The 17,886-nt window shown below is 37.5% G+C and overlaps 1 protein-coding gene across 1 annotated transcript in view; it reads left to right on the forward strand.

Annotated features, from left to right (window-relative positions):
* Positions 1–17,886, forward strand: part of CNTNAP3 (contactin associated protein-like 3) — a 251,219-nt gene that overhangs the window by 135,673 nt on the left and 97,660 nt on the right. The window contains exons 5-7 of the mRNA XM_011927535.1: positions 11,929–12,132; positions 12,810–12,994; positions 14,220–14,363. Of these exons, the coding sequence (XP_011782925.1) occupies positions 11,929–12,132; positions 12,810–12,994; positions 14,220–14,363 (533 nt within the window). The remainder of the gene's footprint in view (positions 1–11,928; positions 12,133–12,809; positions 12,995–14,219; positions 14,364–17,886) is intronic.

Raw genomic sequence — 17,886 nt, forward strand, 5'->3', positions numbered from 1 at the left:
AGGTATCTTGGAGATTATAGTGTTACAAATTGTAGTATTAAAAATTATAATAACTCTAGTAAAAATAGCAAATATAAGATTTTACAGTTATGTTTCCATTCTTCCATCTGATATTGGATGCATCTTTATGTAGTAGAAAGGCAGTTATTAACACACAGATATTCCAAGTGAGCAATCTGAGAAGACACCAAGGTCTGGCAGTGCAGTAGCTACAAATAATACCGGAGACAGGGAGAGGACTCCAGTCCTCTACCAATTCCATGTCCTTGATGGGTAATAACTGCCGAGGTTTTATAAAGGATAATTATATTGATACTTGTTTTGACATATTGCTACATTGATTGATGGCAGCAGCAGCTTTTCTACTTTCAGAGAGAAGGCATCAAGCCTCATTATATTGTATTTAAACATTTAGTGTTTGATTCTGTGCCTTCCTCCTTTTTATCGTGCCACCTTTAATTATCCTCAGCTTCAGAGTTCTTTAAATCACTCCCCTTTCTTTGATATTAATGAAAAAATAGAGTCCTCTTCCTGTTGTTTTCTCAAGTGGTTAGTATCCTTTCCATCTCTTTAATTCCCAGTCCACTAGTGCAGATTTTAAGGGCTTACATTCCACTCCATGCTACTGTGTTAGTATTTTCACTAGGTAATACTCAAACATGACTTTTGTCTGATTCACGTTTCTGTTAAATTGAAATTGGGCTTCTATTCCTTTGTAAGTCAGGGGCAATAATTCATGAAGAAAAAATTATTGAAGGTTGACTTCATAAATAACCAAGAAGAGCTTGGTTCACCACTTTTTTGTCCCTTAATGGTGGAAAATTTGGTCGGGGAGGGCGTCTGGGAGTGGTGGATTCTTTTCTAAAATGTTAATACTTGGAGTACAGCCCAGATAATTAACAGAATTCTAAACTGTTCTTCTCATGAAGATTTCTTTTATAATGTCCCAAGGGAAAATCATTTTTTATTACTCACAGGTAATTCTTTATTCATGCATTTTGTGTTACATTTTCTTGTCACTTAGTCTTCAAATAGTTTTGTATGTCATTCAGACTCTGTCTTATGTAGCTATGCTATTACCAATCAGTCCTCTTCTTATTCATCATTCTAGCTTCACTAATTAGGTTGAACCATATATTTGCCAAGTTTTTAGATCAAATACAGTTGAATATTAGCAGTTTCATATGGATTAACCGAGTGCTGTACTGTTTTCTGTAGGAACAACAGATGGCAAGTAGAGGTTTCCAATAAAACAAAATTAATAGTGGCTGGACAAAAGAAGCAAATTTTGTTTTCTCCCTTTGAAAATTTTACCTGTCCTTGATTAGAATTTGAGACATGGGAAATTTTCATAACTCCTGAGATGGTCCAAGTTTGTGTTGCTTTATTGGTGTGCTAATGAAGTTAGAACTACCTACCTCTCTAAAGTTCCTTTAATTGTTCTGTCACTTTTTACATGTACATGCTGTGCTAGTTCGCATCACTGGCACCAATTGTGCACCTGTCCCTCGCCAGCGCCTGTGAGTGGCGTATGCTTCTCTGCCCCCTGATTTTTGAGCCGGCCATGTGACTTGCTTTGGCTAATGGTAGGCAGAGTCGAGTCTATGGTGTACCCACTGTCCTCTTCTGTGTCTACCATTACCCTGAAATAAGCATGCCTGAACTATGAATTCCAGTAAAATGAAGAGAGATACATACTTTACATATTTTGAAGCTGTTTCATTAAATGCATATAGATTGGAAATTGTTTTATCTTCCTTAAAATTGATTTTTTGTAATTATGAAATATCCTTATTTATTTCTAATAATGCCTCCTGCCTGTAAGTCTGCATTCTCTGATGATAGTACTGTATAGCTATACCAGATTTCTTTTGGTTAGTGTTTTCATGGAATATCTTTTCCATTCTTTTCTTTCAAACTTTTTGTCTTCATATGTAAGGACTCTTTCTTTATTATTTAAACCCAGTCTGGAAATCATTGAGTTTTAGTTGGTATATTTAGTCCACTTATATTAGATGTAATTACTGACATATGTGAAACTGTAGATGACATGTTACTCTCTGTTTTATATTTGGTTCACTTGTTTTATACTCCTCTTTCTCTCCTCTTCTTTTGAGTTAATCAAGTTTAATTTTTCCAGTTTTTCCGCTATTGTTTCCTGTTTTAATTTTGTTCCCCTAGGTACTTGAACTACAACTTTTATCGCTTTCCAAACAATACTAGGATTTAAGTACGACTTACATTAGTTAAGCCCCTCCAACCTTGTGCTATCTTGACACATTTTAGTTTCATACATACATGTATGTATTTTTTTTATTTTTAAATCACAAAATTTAATATTATAATTTTTTTGCAATCAGTATTCACTTGAATTTACTCACATATTTACCTTCTCTGAATTTTCATGCTCTTTCTGAATCAAATTCTTTCAGCTAGAAAGACTCCTTTTAATATTTGTCTTAGCCCAGTTCTACTGGTAATAAATTGTCATATAGCTTTTGTCATATAGCTTGAAAACTGTGTTTATTTTATATGAATTTTTGAAGGCTATTTCAGCTTGCTGGAAAATACGGTCTGTAGTTATTTTGGCCTTTTAAAAATGGCACTCTAGTGTTTTCATGATGTTTATTAAGAAATCAATAGGCAATTGATTTTTATCCTATAAGGGAAATGTGTATTTTTCTTCTGGTTACTTTTGAGAATTTATTCTTCGTCTTTGATTTTCAGCAGTTTTACCTTGATGTAGCTATTTTAGTTTTCATTGAATTTGTCCTCTTTGGATTTCACTAAATTTCCTTTTTCTATGAATTGATTATTAGATTGGGTAATTCTTCACTGTTATTTCTTCAAAATATTGCCTCTGTCTTGCATTTCCTTTCCTCCTTTCTGAGACTCTAATTACATCTGTCTGAGATGTGTGTATCTTATTTTCTTTCTTTCTCTCTCTCTACTCCCTCCCCCTTCCTCTCTTTCTCCCTCTCCTCTTTCATCCTTTCTATTTACGCCGCAGTCTAGACATTGCATACTGCTTTATCTTCTATGCTACTAATCAGATCTTCTGCTATGGCCAGTCTATGGTTAAATATACCAATGAGTTATTCATTTTAGTTACTGCAATTTTCAGTTTTGCAATTTGTATTGATATATTCTAGTGAAATTCTTTATCTTGCTGTCTATCTTCTTGGAAATATTAATCACAGTTATTTTAAAGATTTTTAGTTAACTTCAATATCTGGATTATCTCTTGATCTTTTCCATTGTCTCGTTTTTGTCTTGTTTCTGTTTTGATGTCTTGATAATTTTGGCTGAATTCTGGACATTTTGGACCAAAATCTAGAGAAGACAAAATGATCCCCCAGAGAACCCCAGTCCAGCCTCCGGTAGGCTTCTAGATTAGGCACAGATCTTAATTCAAATAAGCATTTAGCTGACTCAGTGCAGCGCCTCAGTCCCCATGAGGCCTAGTTGATATCTTATATCTGGAGTACAGTGCTTCAGGAGTCCCAACTGAGATTTGAGGGCTTTCACCAAAACGTTTCTTTGAAAATCTCTGAATTCTGCCATCTGACTCCTAATTATGATGAGTCTACAGCGACCCCTGCTTCATGACCCAGCCTCATAGCTGTCCTGTTCACTTTCTGCTTGGCCACCTTGTTTCTTGCCCATTGCTGCTTGGGAATTGACCAGTGCTTCGAAGATAAAAGCAGAAAGAGTGTTCTGAGCTTGTCTTCTAAGATCTTTACATTCTCGAGTCCTAGCAGTCCTAGTAGATCTTTAAAACTTTCAAGAAGATTATTTAAACTTTACTTGATACACATTTTCTACTTGCCCTTGGTAGGAAGTGTGGTCTTCTGAATGTTTCCTTGTCATAACTGAAAATATAACTGCATTTCTTTTAATGCCATGGGAAATGTATTGTGATTTTTTCATATAATAATGTGTTTATAATACAATATTACTTAATATTTTGGAAAATTTTTCTGTAAAATACTAAAGTGCTAATTAAATTTCAACAAATATTTTTAAAAAGTAAATAAAACTGGTCACAGTGGCTCATGCCTGTAATCCCAGCACTTTAGGAGGCCAAGGCAGGCAGATTGCTTGATCGCCTAGCCTGGGCAACATAGCAAAAACTCCATCTCTACAAAAAAAATACAAAAATTATCTGGACATGCTGGTGTGTGCCTGTAGTCCCAGCTACTCAGTAGGCTGAGGTGTGAGGATTGCTTGATCCCAGGGAGGTCAAGGCTGCAGTGAGCCAAGATCATGCCACTGCACTCCAGCCTGGGCGACAGAGTGAGACCCTGTCTCAAAAAAAAAAAAGACAATGTTTTAATAAAAAAGTAAAATAAATAGAAACTCAAAATAAGATGAAAAAGTAAATCCATGTCCATCAGAAATAAGTAAGTTGAAGAACTGGAATGTGAACCTACTCACAGAGGATTCCAGACTCTGTAGTCGACTGTTTATCTTTACCAGGAAATGGGAGAAGGAGACAAGAGAGAGGAAAGAAAAGAAATAGAGAGGAAAGATCATGCATGAAAATTAAAGAGAGAGATCAAGGCCTTTACTGAGAATGTAGAACCAACACCTGTTTTCCCTAAGTTCCTCTTATTATGCCCAGAAGGAAAGAATGTATGTGAGTGAATAAAGGCAAATATTTCCTAGGAAAGCTTTGTGTATTCGCTGATTGCAGGATTCAATATTCTTATCCTCCCCAAATTGATCTACAGAATCCCAATACACCTATTCTAACTTATTATTATATTAAAAGGAATCATCACTAGTCTTTAGAGAAATGAAAAAAAAATCACAATGAGAAACCACCATACACCTCGCAGAATGGCTAGAATTACAAAGGATGAAAACAGCAAGTGTTTGGCAAAGCTATGGAATTCTCATACATTGCTGGTGGGAAATGTGCAAATGATACTATCACTTTGGAAGACAATTTGGCATTCTTCTAAGCTAAATATACACTTAATATATAACTCAGCAGTTCCACTCCCATGTATTTACCTTGGAGAAATGAATGCATATGTCAACACAAAGATGTATGTGTGAGTGTTCCTAGCAGCTTTGTTTATAAAGTTTAAACCTGGAAACAGTCCAAATGTCTATCAGCAGGTAAATGGATAAACAAGTTGTCAGGCGGTTGAATACCCCAAGCAATAAGAAAGAACAGACTGTTGATATATGCAACAGCATGCATGTATCTCAGAAACATTACACTTAGCAAAGGAACCCAGACACAAAAGAATACATACACATTATACAATTCTATGAAATTTTGGAACTGACAGAACTAACCTGTAGTTGCAGAAGGTAGATCACTGGTTGCCTGGGTCTGGGTCTGGGTGACAGTGTTGGGGGTTTGATACAAATGGCAATTAGTGAGTTGATATGAAATTGCCTATACCTTGATTTTTTGGCAATAACTTTGGTATATATATTTGTTAAAACTCATTGAACTGTAACCTTAAATTTATTGAATATAAATTATAACTCTATGAAAATGATATTCATGTTTCCATATTGGAATTGTGGAGTTTTTTGTTTTGTTTTTGAGAGGGAGTCTCTCTCTGTCGCCCAGGCTGGAGTGCAGTGGTGTGATCTTGGCTCACTGCAACCTCTGCCTCCTGGGTTCAAGCTATTCTCCCACCTCAGCCTCCTGAGTAGCTGAGATTACAGGCATGCACCACCACACCCAGCTGATTTTTTTGTATTTTTAGTAGATGGGGTTTTACCATGTTGGCCAGGCTGTTCTTGAACTCCTAGCCTCAAATGATCCACCCACCTTTGCCTCCCAAAGTGCTGGGATTACAGTGTGAGCCACTGCACGTGGCCCCATGTTGGAATTAATATTCAATTTATTTATAGGGTAAACTGTAATTTGCCCATTATCCCTGATAAATCATCCTGAAGCCTTCATGCCTCACAACTACCTAGTTCACTTATTAAATATGCAAACCCCCGGGTCTCACCCACAGAAATCCTGATTTCTGGTCTGGTTGAGCCTCACGTTCTAAAGTCTCCAAGTGATCACTCCTAGTCGATCTGAATGAGGGTGGCTGATAGAACACTTTAAGAAAATTTCTGTAGAATAGTGTTTTTTTTTTCTTTTGTAAGACATCAGTGTTTGTACCCTGTAGAATCTTGCTGTTTTCAAACAATATTTTCCTCTCAATGTTGATGTGTTTCTCCTGAAAAGGTGGTACAAGGCAGGATGGGGATGACATGCCTGTGCTTAGAATGACAGTGAGAAGCAGAAAAGTAGTAATGAGAAGCCGGAATTAAGAGTACATTCTGTGTGTGGAAAATGTGAAAGGAGGCCAGGCGGGGTGGCTCATGCCTGTAATCCCAGCACTTTGTGAAGCTGAGGCAGGCAGATTGCTTGAGCCCAGGAATTCAAGACCAGCCTTGGCATCATAGTGAGACCCCATCTCTAGAAAAAAATTAAAAAATTAGCCAGCATTGTAGTGCATCCCTGTAGTGCCAGCTCCTTGGGAGGCTGAGGCTGGAGGATCACTCGATCCCAGGAGGTCAAGGCTGCAGTGAGCTATGAAGGTACCACTGCACTACAGCATGGACAACAGAGTGTATTTCTAACAATAGTAAAATATGAAGGTAAAATATAGTGTGAGGAAATAAAGGAAATAGCAACTCAAAATTACACGTTAGCTTTTCAGAGGCTTCATACTTTGCAGGAGTCTAAAGCAGGTAGACTCCTTCCTTATCCTTTCTTAGAAGTCATTCTGGACCAGATGCCTGTTTACAGAAGCATCACAGTGAATGTGGCAGAAACAATCACATTTCAGGATTATATGTCCTCTTTTCTATACTGTGGGCTCCTTGAAAGTAATTCATTGCCTTCTGCATTTTTATATTTCACCTAGCATATGGAAGGCTTTCAGTGAATATTAGCTGTATGAATTAGGACACAACACATCTTAGCAAAATTACTTCTGACACAGTTCTTCCTAGACATGTGAGTATTTTGTATGGCAAAGTTCTTTATCTTACAAGAATTAGCATTCGGGAACTTTGTGAACACGTCTGTCCTTAGCTCTTCCAGTGTTCTTTGAGGAAGCGTGGCGAAGACATTATAATTGCACCAATAATCTTCAAGTATCATTTTAAAACTCTCATGGTCCTTTTTTTTTTGAGACGGAGTCTCGCTCTGTCACCCAGGCTGGAGTGCAGTGGCCTGACCTCAGCTCACTGCAAGCTCTGCCTCCCAGGTTCACGCCATTCTCTTGCCTCAGCCTCCCGGGTAGCTGGGACTACAGGCACCCGCCACCTCGCCCGGCGAGTTTTTTGTATTTTTTAGTAGAGACGGGGTTTCACCGTGTTAGCCAGGATGGTCTCGATCTCCTGACCTTGTGATCCGCCCATCTCGGCCTCCCAAAGTGCTGGGATTACAGGCTTGAGCCACCGCGCCCGGCCTCATGGTCCTTTAACACAAGAAAATGAGACAGACGTATTAATACTTATGAGTAAGACTGAGGTCACCGGTGATTGAAGTCAGTCAGCCCAGGAAGTAGCTGGCTGGCAGAGAAGGGGCTGTGTAAGTGTGGATGAACGGTTGTAAATCTCTTCTTCCTCATGGAAACTGAAGATTTCCTAGGTCCTTCAGAACTTAAATCTGCTATCATTTTAAGCTGTCTACTTTCCCGTAAATCCCCTATGTGCTGTTTTAAACTAATTTCCACCTCTTTTCTCTGCCCGGTACCCTGACAGTAATAATGAGGCAGATGTCCACGGAGGGCACCCCATGTGCCCAGCACTGTTGTCAAAGTGCAAATATTAACTCATTTAACCCTCACAACAACCTTCTGAGAGAGGAGTGTATGTGTTCTCACTTCACATATGAGGAAACTGAGGCACAGAGAGGCTATGTAACTTACCCAGGATGGAACCGGGATTCAGGCCCACATAGTACTCTAGTGTACTAGGAAATGTAGCTCCTGATCTAATGGTGACAAACTAACGTGTCGGATTCACATTGCTAATACTGATAGAGATTCAGCAGTCAAAACTATAATCTTAATTAATAAAGCTAATAACTATAAACTAAATTCATATAAAATTAGAAAAGCACTTCCTACTTTAAACCACAAGCTAGGTTTTCTTAATTCATTTTGAATGGCAAGTCTTTTATTCTGAAAACTTTGAGGAACGTTGGATTTTACTGTAAACAAAATAAGTGACATTAATTTTCCATTATCCGACTACATTTCCTATTTATACAATTGAATTTCATACAAAGGATTTTTTCCAACAGGTTTCTGATAAAAGATTATATTAAATGTGCTACTGGAATTATTTTATTTTAGTGTTTTATTCAAATATATATTGTAGGGAAATATTTGTATTGATTGTGGCTAGGTAGGAGAACTGTTTTTTTCTTGAGACGGAGTCTTGCTCTGTTGCCTAGGTTGGAGTGTGTGGCACAATCACTGCTTGCAGCAGCCTCAACCTCCCGGGCTCAAGCGATCCTCCGACCTCACCCTTCCAAGTAGCTGGAACTATAGGCAAGTGTAACCAATCTTGCCATGCTGCCCAGGCTGGTCTCCAACTCTTGGACTCAAGTGATCTGCCCGCGTCAGCCTCCCAAAGGGCTGGGATTACAGGCATGAGCCACTGCACCTGACCAGTTGGGAGAACTTTTCTCTGCTCTTGCAAGTGTTTTAAAATGCTAAAAGTATGACTTTTGTGGAAAGTGGGAAAAGAGTTTACCTTTTGGCATTACTTCTAAGCACCAAGACTTGAAATTTTGCTTCTCCAGTGGGAGGATCTTATTCAAGAGGGACTACGTGGGAGTTGCCCCTCTCCAGCGCTGATCTTGGCGAGCTCATTGCTGTTGACTTACTGAACTCTATGCTTTCCATCCCAAACGTCATTTTTTGTTTCATATTTTTGTGTATTGACTTCACCAATCGTAGTTGAGTGTTTTATACATTTTAGGAAGTTTGAATGTGCAATTCATTCGTCTGTTTTTATTTTAAAATATGCATAATGAGCTATATGATTTCTAGATACAAGCACTAGCAGTTACAATGAAGAGAAAATCAAGGTATCAGCTAAAGGACAAAAGAGTTTCAAGGTCATTGCTTTATGTCTCTTTCAGTTGATACGTTTTTTACTATTCTATTTGCCTGAGGGAAACATTCCAGGAAATATACTTCACATGCCTTAGAAGATCAATACTGCTGTTGGAGAGTAATAGTAAACACAGACTGAGAAAAAGAAACGTATAGGTTGCAATAATCCAGAAAAAACCTTTCTGGGAAGAAAACTTTTTTTGTAGTCAACTGAAAAAATATAGCTCAAATATTAGCATTTTCTTTAAGCAACAAATAAAGACATGATAAAAACTGAAGTATTAGGGCGTTGCTAAAACTGTGGAAGTCTGTAGTCAGTCTTTTTCAAGTTACCCTTAGTTTATGGCCGTGGAATAATAATCTTAGATATCTTCATTTACATTTGACAGAGAGTTTTGTTTTTATCATGAACATATAATAAGTTATATAACAAGGAATAATTGTTTAGTTTACACACAATTTACTCAGAATGTGTTTATTCATCATGCACTTGATACATTAATTCCATATGAGTACATTAGCCCAATGTAAGAAAATCAAACTTCTAAATTTTTAAATGATATATAAAATGGACAATTCTTGAAGTGCAGTTTATTATATATATTTCAGATAATGTGAATGAAATGGATAGCCATGCAAAAAATACTAGTAATTTTTTTGAAATTAAATATAATTAAACAAATAATGCCATCTTATTGACTTGAATGACATCAGCTAGTCAGCTTCAAATAGTTTCATATTTCACTGGATTTTCATGCATCATTTATTAAATATATGTTTCTGGCCGGGCGCGGTGGCTCAAGCCTGTAATCCCAGCACTTTGGGAGGCCGAGACGGGCGGATCACGAGGTCAGGAGATCGAGACCATCCTGGCTAACACGGTGAAACCCCGTCTCTACTAAAAAATACAAAAAACTCGCCGGGCGAGTTGCCAGACGCCTGTAGTCCCAGCTACTCGGAAGCTGAGGCAGGAGAATGGCGTAAACCCGGGAGGCGGAGCTTGCAGTGAGCTGAGAACTGGCCACTGCACTCCAGCCCTGGCGACAAAGCGAGACTCCGTCTCAAAAAAAAAAAAAAAATATATATATATGTTTCAAAGGACAATTGCTTATTTTTCTTTTTACTTTTGAAAAAGATTTTCTGGGTAATACTAATTTCTTCATGTGATTTTGACAAATATCAAATATTTTTTATTACTGATAAAATAAAACAACTTGTTTTTTGATGAGTTGGACATATCTGACATTTATAGTGAAATTATAAGACCTGACAGAGTGCTGAGAGAGTGTGGCAGCATTGGAGTTCTGACAAGCTACAGCAGGAAGAACCAAACCAGAGGTGTTAAGGCCATGCTGTCTCAACAAAGCATCCAAGAGAACAAAACCTCTGTGCCTTTATCAGTCAGGGCTCTCCAGAGAAACGGAACCAATAGGATGTGTGATGTGTGCATGTGTGTGTGTGTCTGTGTGTGTGTGTAGAGAGAGAGAGAGTTATTTAAGGAACTGGCTTACTTGATTGTAGGGACTGGCAAGTCCTAAGTAAGAGTTGATATTGCAGCTGGAGTCCAAAGGTAGTCTGGAGGCAAAATTCCTTCCTCCCTAGAGAACTTCAGGTTTCTTTCTTTCTTTTACAGCCTTCAACTGATTGGATGAGGCCCACCCACATTATGGAGTTTAACCTGCTTTACTCAATGTCTACTGATTTATTATTGATTACCTCTAAAAAATACCTGCACAGCAACATCTAGTATTTAACCAAAAACTGTTTACCATGGCCTAGCCAAGTTGACGCATTGCAGTTCTCATTAGCAGTACTGTACTGTTAGCCGAGGGTTGAGAAAAATATTACATGTCATCTCATTTAAAATACATTTACTACATGTCTAAAGCAGTATTTAGTAAGTATGATATGTGTGTGTGTGTGTGTGTGTGTGTGTGTCTTTACAAACAGACAAAATCTTTAGTAAAGTAGGTACATGTGTAAGAATCAAGAGAAGCCAAAGCTACTGGGAATGAATAAAGGTATTTAAATTGAGTGACACTGATATTTAATATATGATAGACTGGATTAAGAAAATGTGGCACATATACATCATGGAATACTGTGCAACCATAAAAAAGGATTGAGTTCATGTCCTTTGAAGGGACGTGGATGAAGCTGGAAACCATCATTCTCAGCAGACTATCGCAAGAACAAAAAACCAAACACTGCGTGTTCTCACTCACAGGTGGGAACTGAACAATGAGAACACTTGGACACAGGAAGGGGAACATCACACACTGGGGCCTGTTGTGGGGTGGGGGGAGGGATAGCATTAGGAGATACACCTAATGTAAAAGACGGGTCAATGGGTGCAGCACACCGACATGGCGCATGTGTACATATGTAACAAACCAGCACATTGTGCACATGTACCCTAGAACTTAAAAGTGTAACAAAATAAAATAAAATAATGACCTTAAAATAAAGACTTTATGTAGTAAAATACAACTTCTTTCCTGATTGTTTTTAATCAAATAGAATGAGAAGAAATGGGCTGCTTTTATCTTAAAGATAAGAGCCATTGGGAGTAGATTAATAAAAGCATTTCTAGATGATGAAGTTTGAGAAAATGTTAGAAAAATCTAACAGTGGGTATTACGTATATCAACTCATGATGCCAACAGAAAATATATTATTGTCAGTTGTTTCCTTCGATGAATGGATTAGAAATGCAATGTGTGTCTATGTGTGTGTGGTGTGGCATATTGATGCACACATTTTCAGTGTGCTACTGTATGGCATATTTATATTTAGAATTTCTTTTTAATACCCTCTTTCCTAGAATCTGAGGTGGTTTATTTTGATGGACAAAGTGCTCTGCTGTACAAACTTGATAAAAAACCTTTAAAACCAGTAAGGGACGTTATTTCTTTGAAATTTAAAGCCATACAGAGCAATGGAATTCTACTTCACAGAGAAGGACAACATGGAAATCACATTACTCTGGAATTAATTAAAGGAAAACTTGTCTTTTTTCTTAATTCAGGTAAAAAACTACTTGAACTTTTATACCGGTAGTTTAAAAAAATCTGTTTACATGAAAGTACATTTGTTGGTACTCAATCTTTTCACAGTTAGATAAAATGACCATATAATTTATCATCTAAACCAGAACACTTTTAAGAAATAAAAAAATACACAAGTGATAGTTACTCTGGGACAGTAAGCGCAAAGTAGAACTGCAATGAACAAATGGAAGTGAAAGTTTAAGAGCATTACTAACAGATGCATGTAATATGTACATATCCTAAGTATGATTTCTGTAAACAGCCTATATTTTGACAGACTATGCAAGAAGATCACCATATGTGTGTATAATGTATATGTAATATATGATTACACATATCATAAAGACAAGAATAGATCATTATAAAATTATGAGATAATGCTGATAATGAGGTTCTAAGAAAGAAAATATTTGCAGTGTAAATATAAATGTCATGAGTAATAGAAAAAATAAATTACTAAGAAAAATTTCAACAAAGTGTAGAATTGAACTTAAAGAAATAAAAACTGTAAGGATGTTGTGTTCAAGATAGGGAGAAAGTGAGAAAACAACTCTGTAAGATGGAAAGTTGGATGCAAACTGTGATGCTCAACTAAAAAAGGGAAGCCATGATTTTGAACAGAAATAACTGAGTGTTTTTTTCCCTCTCCTTTAAGGCAATGCTAAGCTGCCTACCACTATTGCTCCTGTGACCCTCACCCTGGGCAGCCTGCTGGACGACCAGCACTGGCATTCTGTCCTCATTGAGCTCCTCGACACGCAGGTCAACTTCACCGTGGACAAACACACTCATCATTTCCAAGCAAAGGGAGAATCCAGTTACTTGGATCTTAATTTTGAGGTTCTTATAGATATATAGTTTAAATTAAATATAACCTGAAAAAAATATATATATATATAACCTGAAAAATAAGCTAACTGCATAGAGAAATGCCATTTTATAGTAATTCGTAACTAAGTTGACTAATAGTAATAGGTATGTCTGCCCTGGTACTATGAAACTGTTTATGCCTTCTAATAGGTCAATTTATTATTATAGATCATCTTTTCCACCTTGAAAGAAAGTAAACAGTCAGTGTTAGGTTTAGGAAATCTACAAATGAAGAAATATCAAGGCAGCAAGCAATGTTATTAAATGTACTCATTTGAATACATTTCATTTGAAATTTCATCTGGTATATTACACTTGTTGTTTGACTATGCAGATTCCTGGGGGATTTTTTTCTTGTCTTGGTGCAATCCTAACCAACATAGCGTTAACTAGGACCACTTTGAGAAGTTAACAAGATATACACCAATAGATATATTAAATAACAAGAAAGTCAGAAGCTCACATATAAACGATTTCCTGATATTTTTTAAGGCATTAATTCTTTTTGCAACCCATTGCCCATATGCATCTAAGCTATACTGTTAAATAGCATCTATTCTTCCCGTCCTTCACAGGACACCTTAAAGTGTATGAAGGATCAGAACAAACCAGAAACCTATGATATTTAAGTGACTTTGGCATATAATATTAAACTGAAGATACTAGTCCTATATCAGATTATTCAGTTTTATTACTTTAACCATGTAATAGCAAAAGATAATATCTAATGCAGAGGTTGGCAAACTATGGGCATCAGACCAAGTTTGGCCATTTTTAATAAAAAAAATTAAAAGCCTGTTTTGTTCAAAAGAGAAAGTTTTATTGGAACAGATTCTCTTTATGTATTGTCTGTGGCCACATTGGTACTCCAGTGTCAGAGCTGAGTATTGCAAAAGAGATCCTCTGACCCACAAAACATAACATTTACTACATGGCTGAAAAATGTTCGATGTGGTAGAAAATGTGTGTTGACTTCTTCCTTTAAGTTTGTTCAGAACTGTCTGGTGCCAGAAATAAAGGTATTAACAGCTGCCACTCTGATAGAACACTTCATTTGGAATTAGCAAGCATGGAAATATAAGATATTGGGAATGGATTTGTGACAATTAGTACTAGAGCTATTAATTATAAATGCTTTAAACACGTAATCCAAAAATCACTAAACAATGTTATTTATGTCATTTTTCTTTCTAAGATCAGCTTTGGGGGAATTCCGACACCTGGAAGAGCACGGGCATTCACACGTCAAAGCTTTCATGGGTGTTTAGAAAATCTGTATTATAATGGAGTGGATGTTACTGAGTTAGCCAAGAAACACAAACCACAGATCCTCATGATGGTAAGGAAGCCTAATGGGAAAGAAAGAAAAAAGAACATTTTATCATTTGCATTTAAAAATTATTCATGTGAAGTCTCCATTTCATATAATATTTTAAGAATCAACTCTTACTTTAACAGCTGCCCATTTAATATAGTAATTTATCGGCCGGGCGCAGTGGCTCAAGCCTGTAATCCCAGCACTTTGGGAGGCCGAGACGGGCGGATCACGAGGTCAGGAGATCGAGACCATCCTGGCTAACATGGTGAAACCCCGTCTCTACTAAAAAATACAAAAAACTAGCCGGGCGAAGTGGCGGGCGCCTGTAGTCCCAGCTACTCGGGAGGCTGAGGCAGGAGAATGGCATAAACCCGGGAGGCGGAGCTTGCCGTGAGCTGAGATCCGGCCACTGCACTCCAGCCTGGGCAACAGAGCGAGACTCCATCTCAAAAAAAAAAAAAAAATAGTAATTTATTTTTATTTATTTATTTATTTTTTTGAGACAGAGTCTCCCTCTTGTCTCCCTGGCTGGAGTACAGTGGCACAATCTCAGTTTACTGCAACCTCTGCCTCCTGGGTTCAAGCAATTCTCCTGCCTCAGCCTCCTGAGTAGCTGGGATTACAGGTGCCCGCCATCACACCCAGCTAATTTTTGTGCTTTTAGTAGAGATGGGGTTTCGCCATGTTGGCCAGGCTGGTAACAAACTCCTGATCTTAAGTGATCTGTCCACTTCGGCCTCCCAAAATGCTGGGATTACAGGTGTGAGCCACTGTGCCCGGCCAATTTTTTTTTTTTTTTTTTTTTTTGAGATGCAGTCTTGTTCTGTTGCCCAGGCTAGAGTGGTACAATATTGGCTCACTGCAACCTCTGCCTCCCGGGTTCAAGCCATTCTTCTGCCTCAGTCTCCCGAGTAGCTGGGACTACAGGTGTATGCCACCACGCCTGGCTAATTTCTTTTAGTAGAGACGGGGTTTCGCCACATTGGCCAGGCTGGTCTCGAACTCCTGACCTCAGACAATACACTCGCTTCGGCCTCCCAAAATGCTGGGATTACAGGCATAAGCCACCATACCCAGCCTAATATAGTAATTTTTTATTATGCATACAAAGTTATAAAGTAAATATGCCTCTTGGGACATAGTTGTTTCATTTTTAAATGAAATAAAATAACTTTCTATTTTTACATGGAAATCAGAATGCGTATGTCTCATGTGTTTTTGGTGTTATTATTCACAGGAGACCAATTATTTTGCAATGGCAATCCCTAATGATCTATTATTCCCTGGTCAACTGGAAATACTTCCAAATCAGTTAGTAAACTTCTTTCAATGTTTAAAGTTTGAAATATCTAAGCTGAGGTTAAAGTGAAAGCTCCTGTTTAGTTGTGTCTCTCAGAAGCACATCATGGGAATATTCATTCGTATTGTTGTAAAAATGTTTGCTTTCCTGTGTTGTGCTGGAGGAGTTAGCTCATGGGTTGCAGGACCAAAACCTGGAAACATCTCTGACTCTGTCACCAGGCCACACGGTGAATATATCACTTAGGTTAGCATGAGGAAAAGGGAAAAACAGCTGTGAAGCCCGTGAACTTTCCAAGAAGGTAAAGAAAAAACAAAGATGGGTTTGAAGTCTAAGTTCTACTATGAACAGCACCATGCTGAGATCATAAAAAGGAAAAATACCATCAAGATACATGAAAAAGGAAACACCAAAGGGAACAGTGATAACAAGACTCCACAGAGCACAGCTTCCTTTGACAAGATGAAAAAGAAATGAAAAGAGGAAGGAGATAAATGGAACAGCCCTCTACCTAAAGTTTCTGTCTGTGGAGAGACTGACGTTTAAGTGCTGCTTAACTGGAAAAAGAAAAAAGACCCAGTTATTGAAGTTGGCTTTATTGGAGATGCGTTACTCAGATACAGATGCAAAGATGTGTTTGGCCAGTGGGCATCCGTGTCAAGAAGCCTAACCTAACACGTTCTGAACATTAAGCTGCCTTTTATCTGCCGGTCCTTGGTGTTCAGAAGAATCCCTCCTCCTCACCCTAACTTTTATGCAGCTATTTCCAAATACACTGTCATTGAGGTGAATAAGAGTGAGTTGGGCCTTATGACACAAGGAGACAAGACTATTTGAGGAAAATAGACACAGGTTTTCATACACATTTCATGTTATTCTGAATTACTGATGGGTTCACTGATGGAATTATTAATTGAGTATAGCCAATAAGGAGAACCACAGTTACACTGGTATTTCTGGGTTCTGGATATCATCCTCAAGAAAACTATTTACTAATTACATTGAATGAGGTTATTTAAATGTGTAAGGTTCACACAAAAACAAAAAGACAATTCATTCCAAATTGTGCATATGGATATACAATGTTAATTATGGGAATTCCATTTTGAGAATTACTACAATTTGATGTGTTCTGTATAATAGTTGTTCCAATATATAAAAGGAAAATAGTTGTTCCAATATATAAAAGGAAAACATTTAAAAATATATTTTGTTGGCAAATCGACTAACAAGCACTCCTCTGTGGCAAGAAGCCCTGCCTCTCTGTTGTAGCAGGCAGCTACCCGCGTAAATGATGAGCTCAAGAAATATGCAGCTGATAAAAGATAAAAAATATGGAATAGTCCAGTGATTAAATGTGTACTATGGATCAGCGCCACTTACTTCTAAGCTTTTGGTATTCAATTCGTTACAGCAAATGTTTTCTTTTTAAATTTTCTTCTGCAAATGTTTTCTTGTAATGAAAACTATTTCCCATTCAGCAGAACTAAAAATAGTCAAGAAGAAATGTTCTGATTGATGTATACAGTTAGTGTATATTAAAGATTATAATGAAATGATAACTGAATTATATCCATTTCTAAAGTACGTTGCGGCAGAAGTTTTTAAAATATCATTCAGTTTTGAACATTACTTCACCCCTGGATCAGTGTGGTTCTTAAAAATATCATTCAGTTTTGAACGTTGCTTCGCCCCTGGATCAGTGTGGTTCTTAAACTTGGCTTTGTCTTGGAGTCACCAGAGGAGACTGAAAAGATACCGTTACCTGGATCCACCCCCAGATGCTGGGATTTTGATTGGTCTGCATCTGCATCTGGCAATTCAGCTGTTTAGCTAGGTTTGAGAGCCACTACCCTAGATTATCTGTCTTGCTCCAGTAACATTCTTTTTCTAAAATCATCTATACTATGTTAATATAAATAAATCCATGGAAATTCCAAGTAAAATCAGAATTGCTGGGGTTTTTCTCTGGAACTGAAATACCTATGTGTGAATAATGCCCAAGAATTGCTTATTCCTTTCACCAGCCAAACAAAGCAAAACAAAAACATTAAAAAGCCCAGTAAGATGTTGACTTACCAGATACTAAAACATACGAAAAGCTGCTATGCTAGAATCAGTATGGTAGTGGATGGGAATGAAGAAGTAAGAACAAAGTCAAGATCTCAGAAAGATCCCAGTTTATGTGCAAAGTTATTATTAATAAGGAATGTGGCTCAATTCAGTGGAACAGGGATTATTTCA

The sequence above is a fragment of the Colobus angolensis genome, unplaced genomic scaffold (assembly GCF_000951035.1).
Source record: "Colobus angolensis palliatus isolate OR3802 unplaced genomic scaffold, Cang.pa_1.0 Scaffold72, whole genome shotgun sequence".
In the NCBI taxonomy this organism is placed as follows: domain Eukaryota; kingdom Metazoa; phylum Chordata; class Mammalia; order Primates; family Cercopithecidae; genus Colobus; species Colobus angolensis.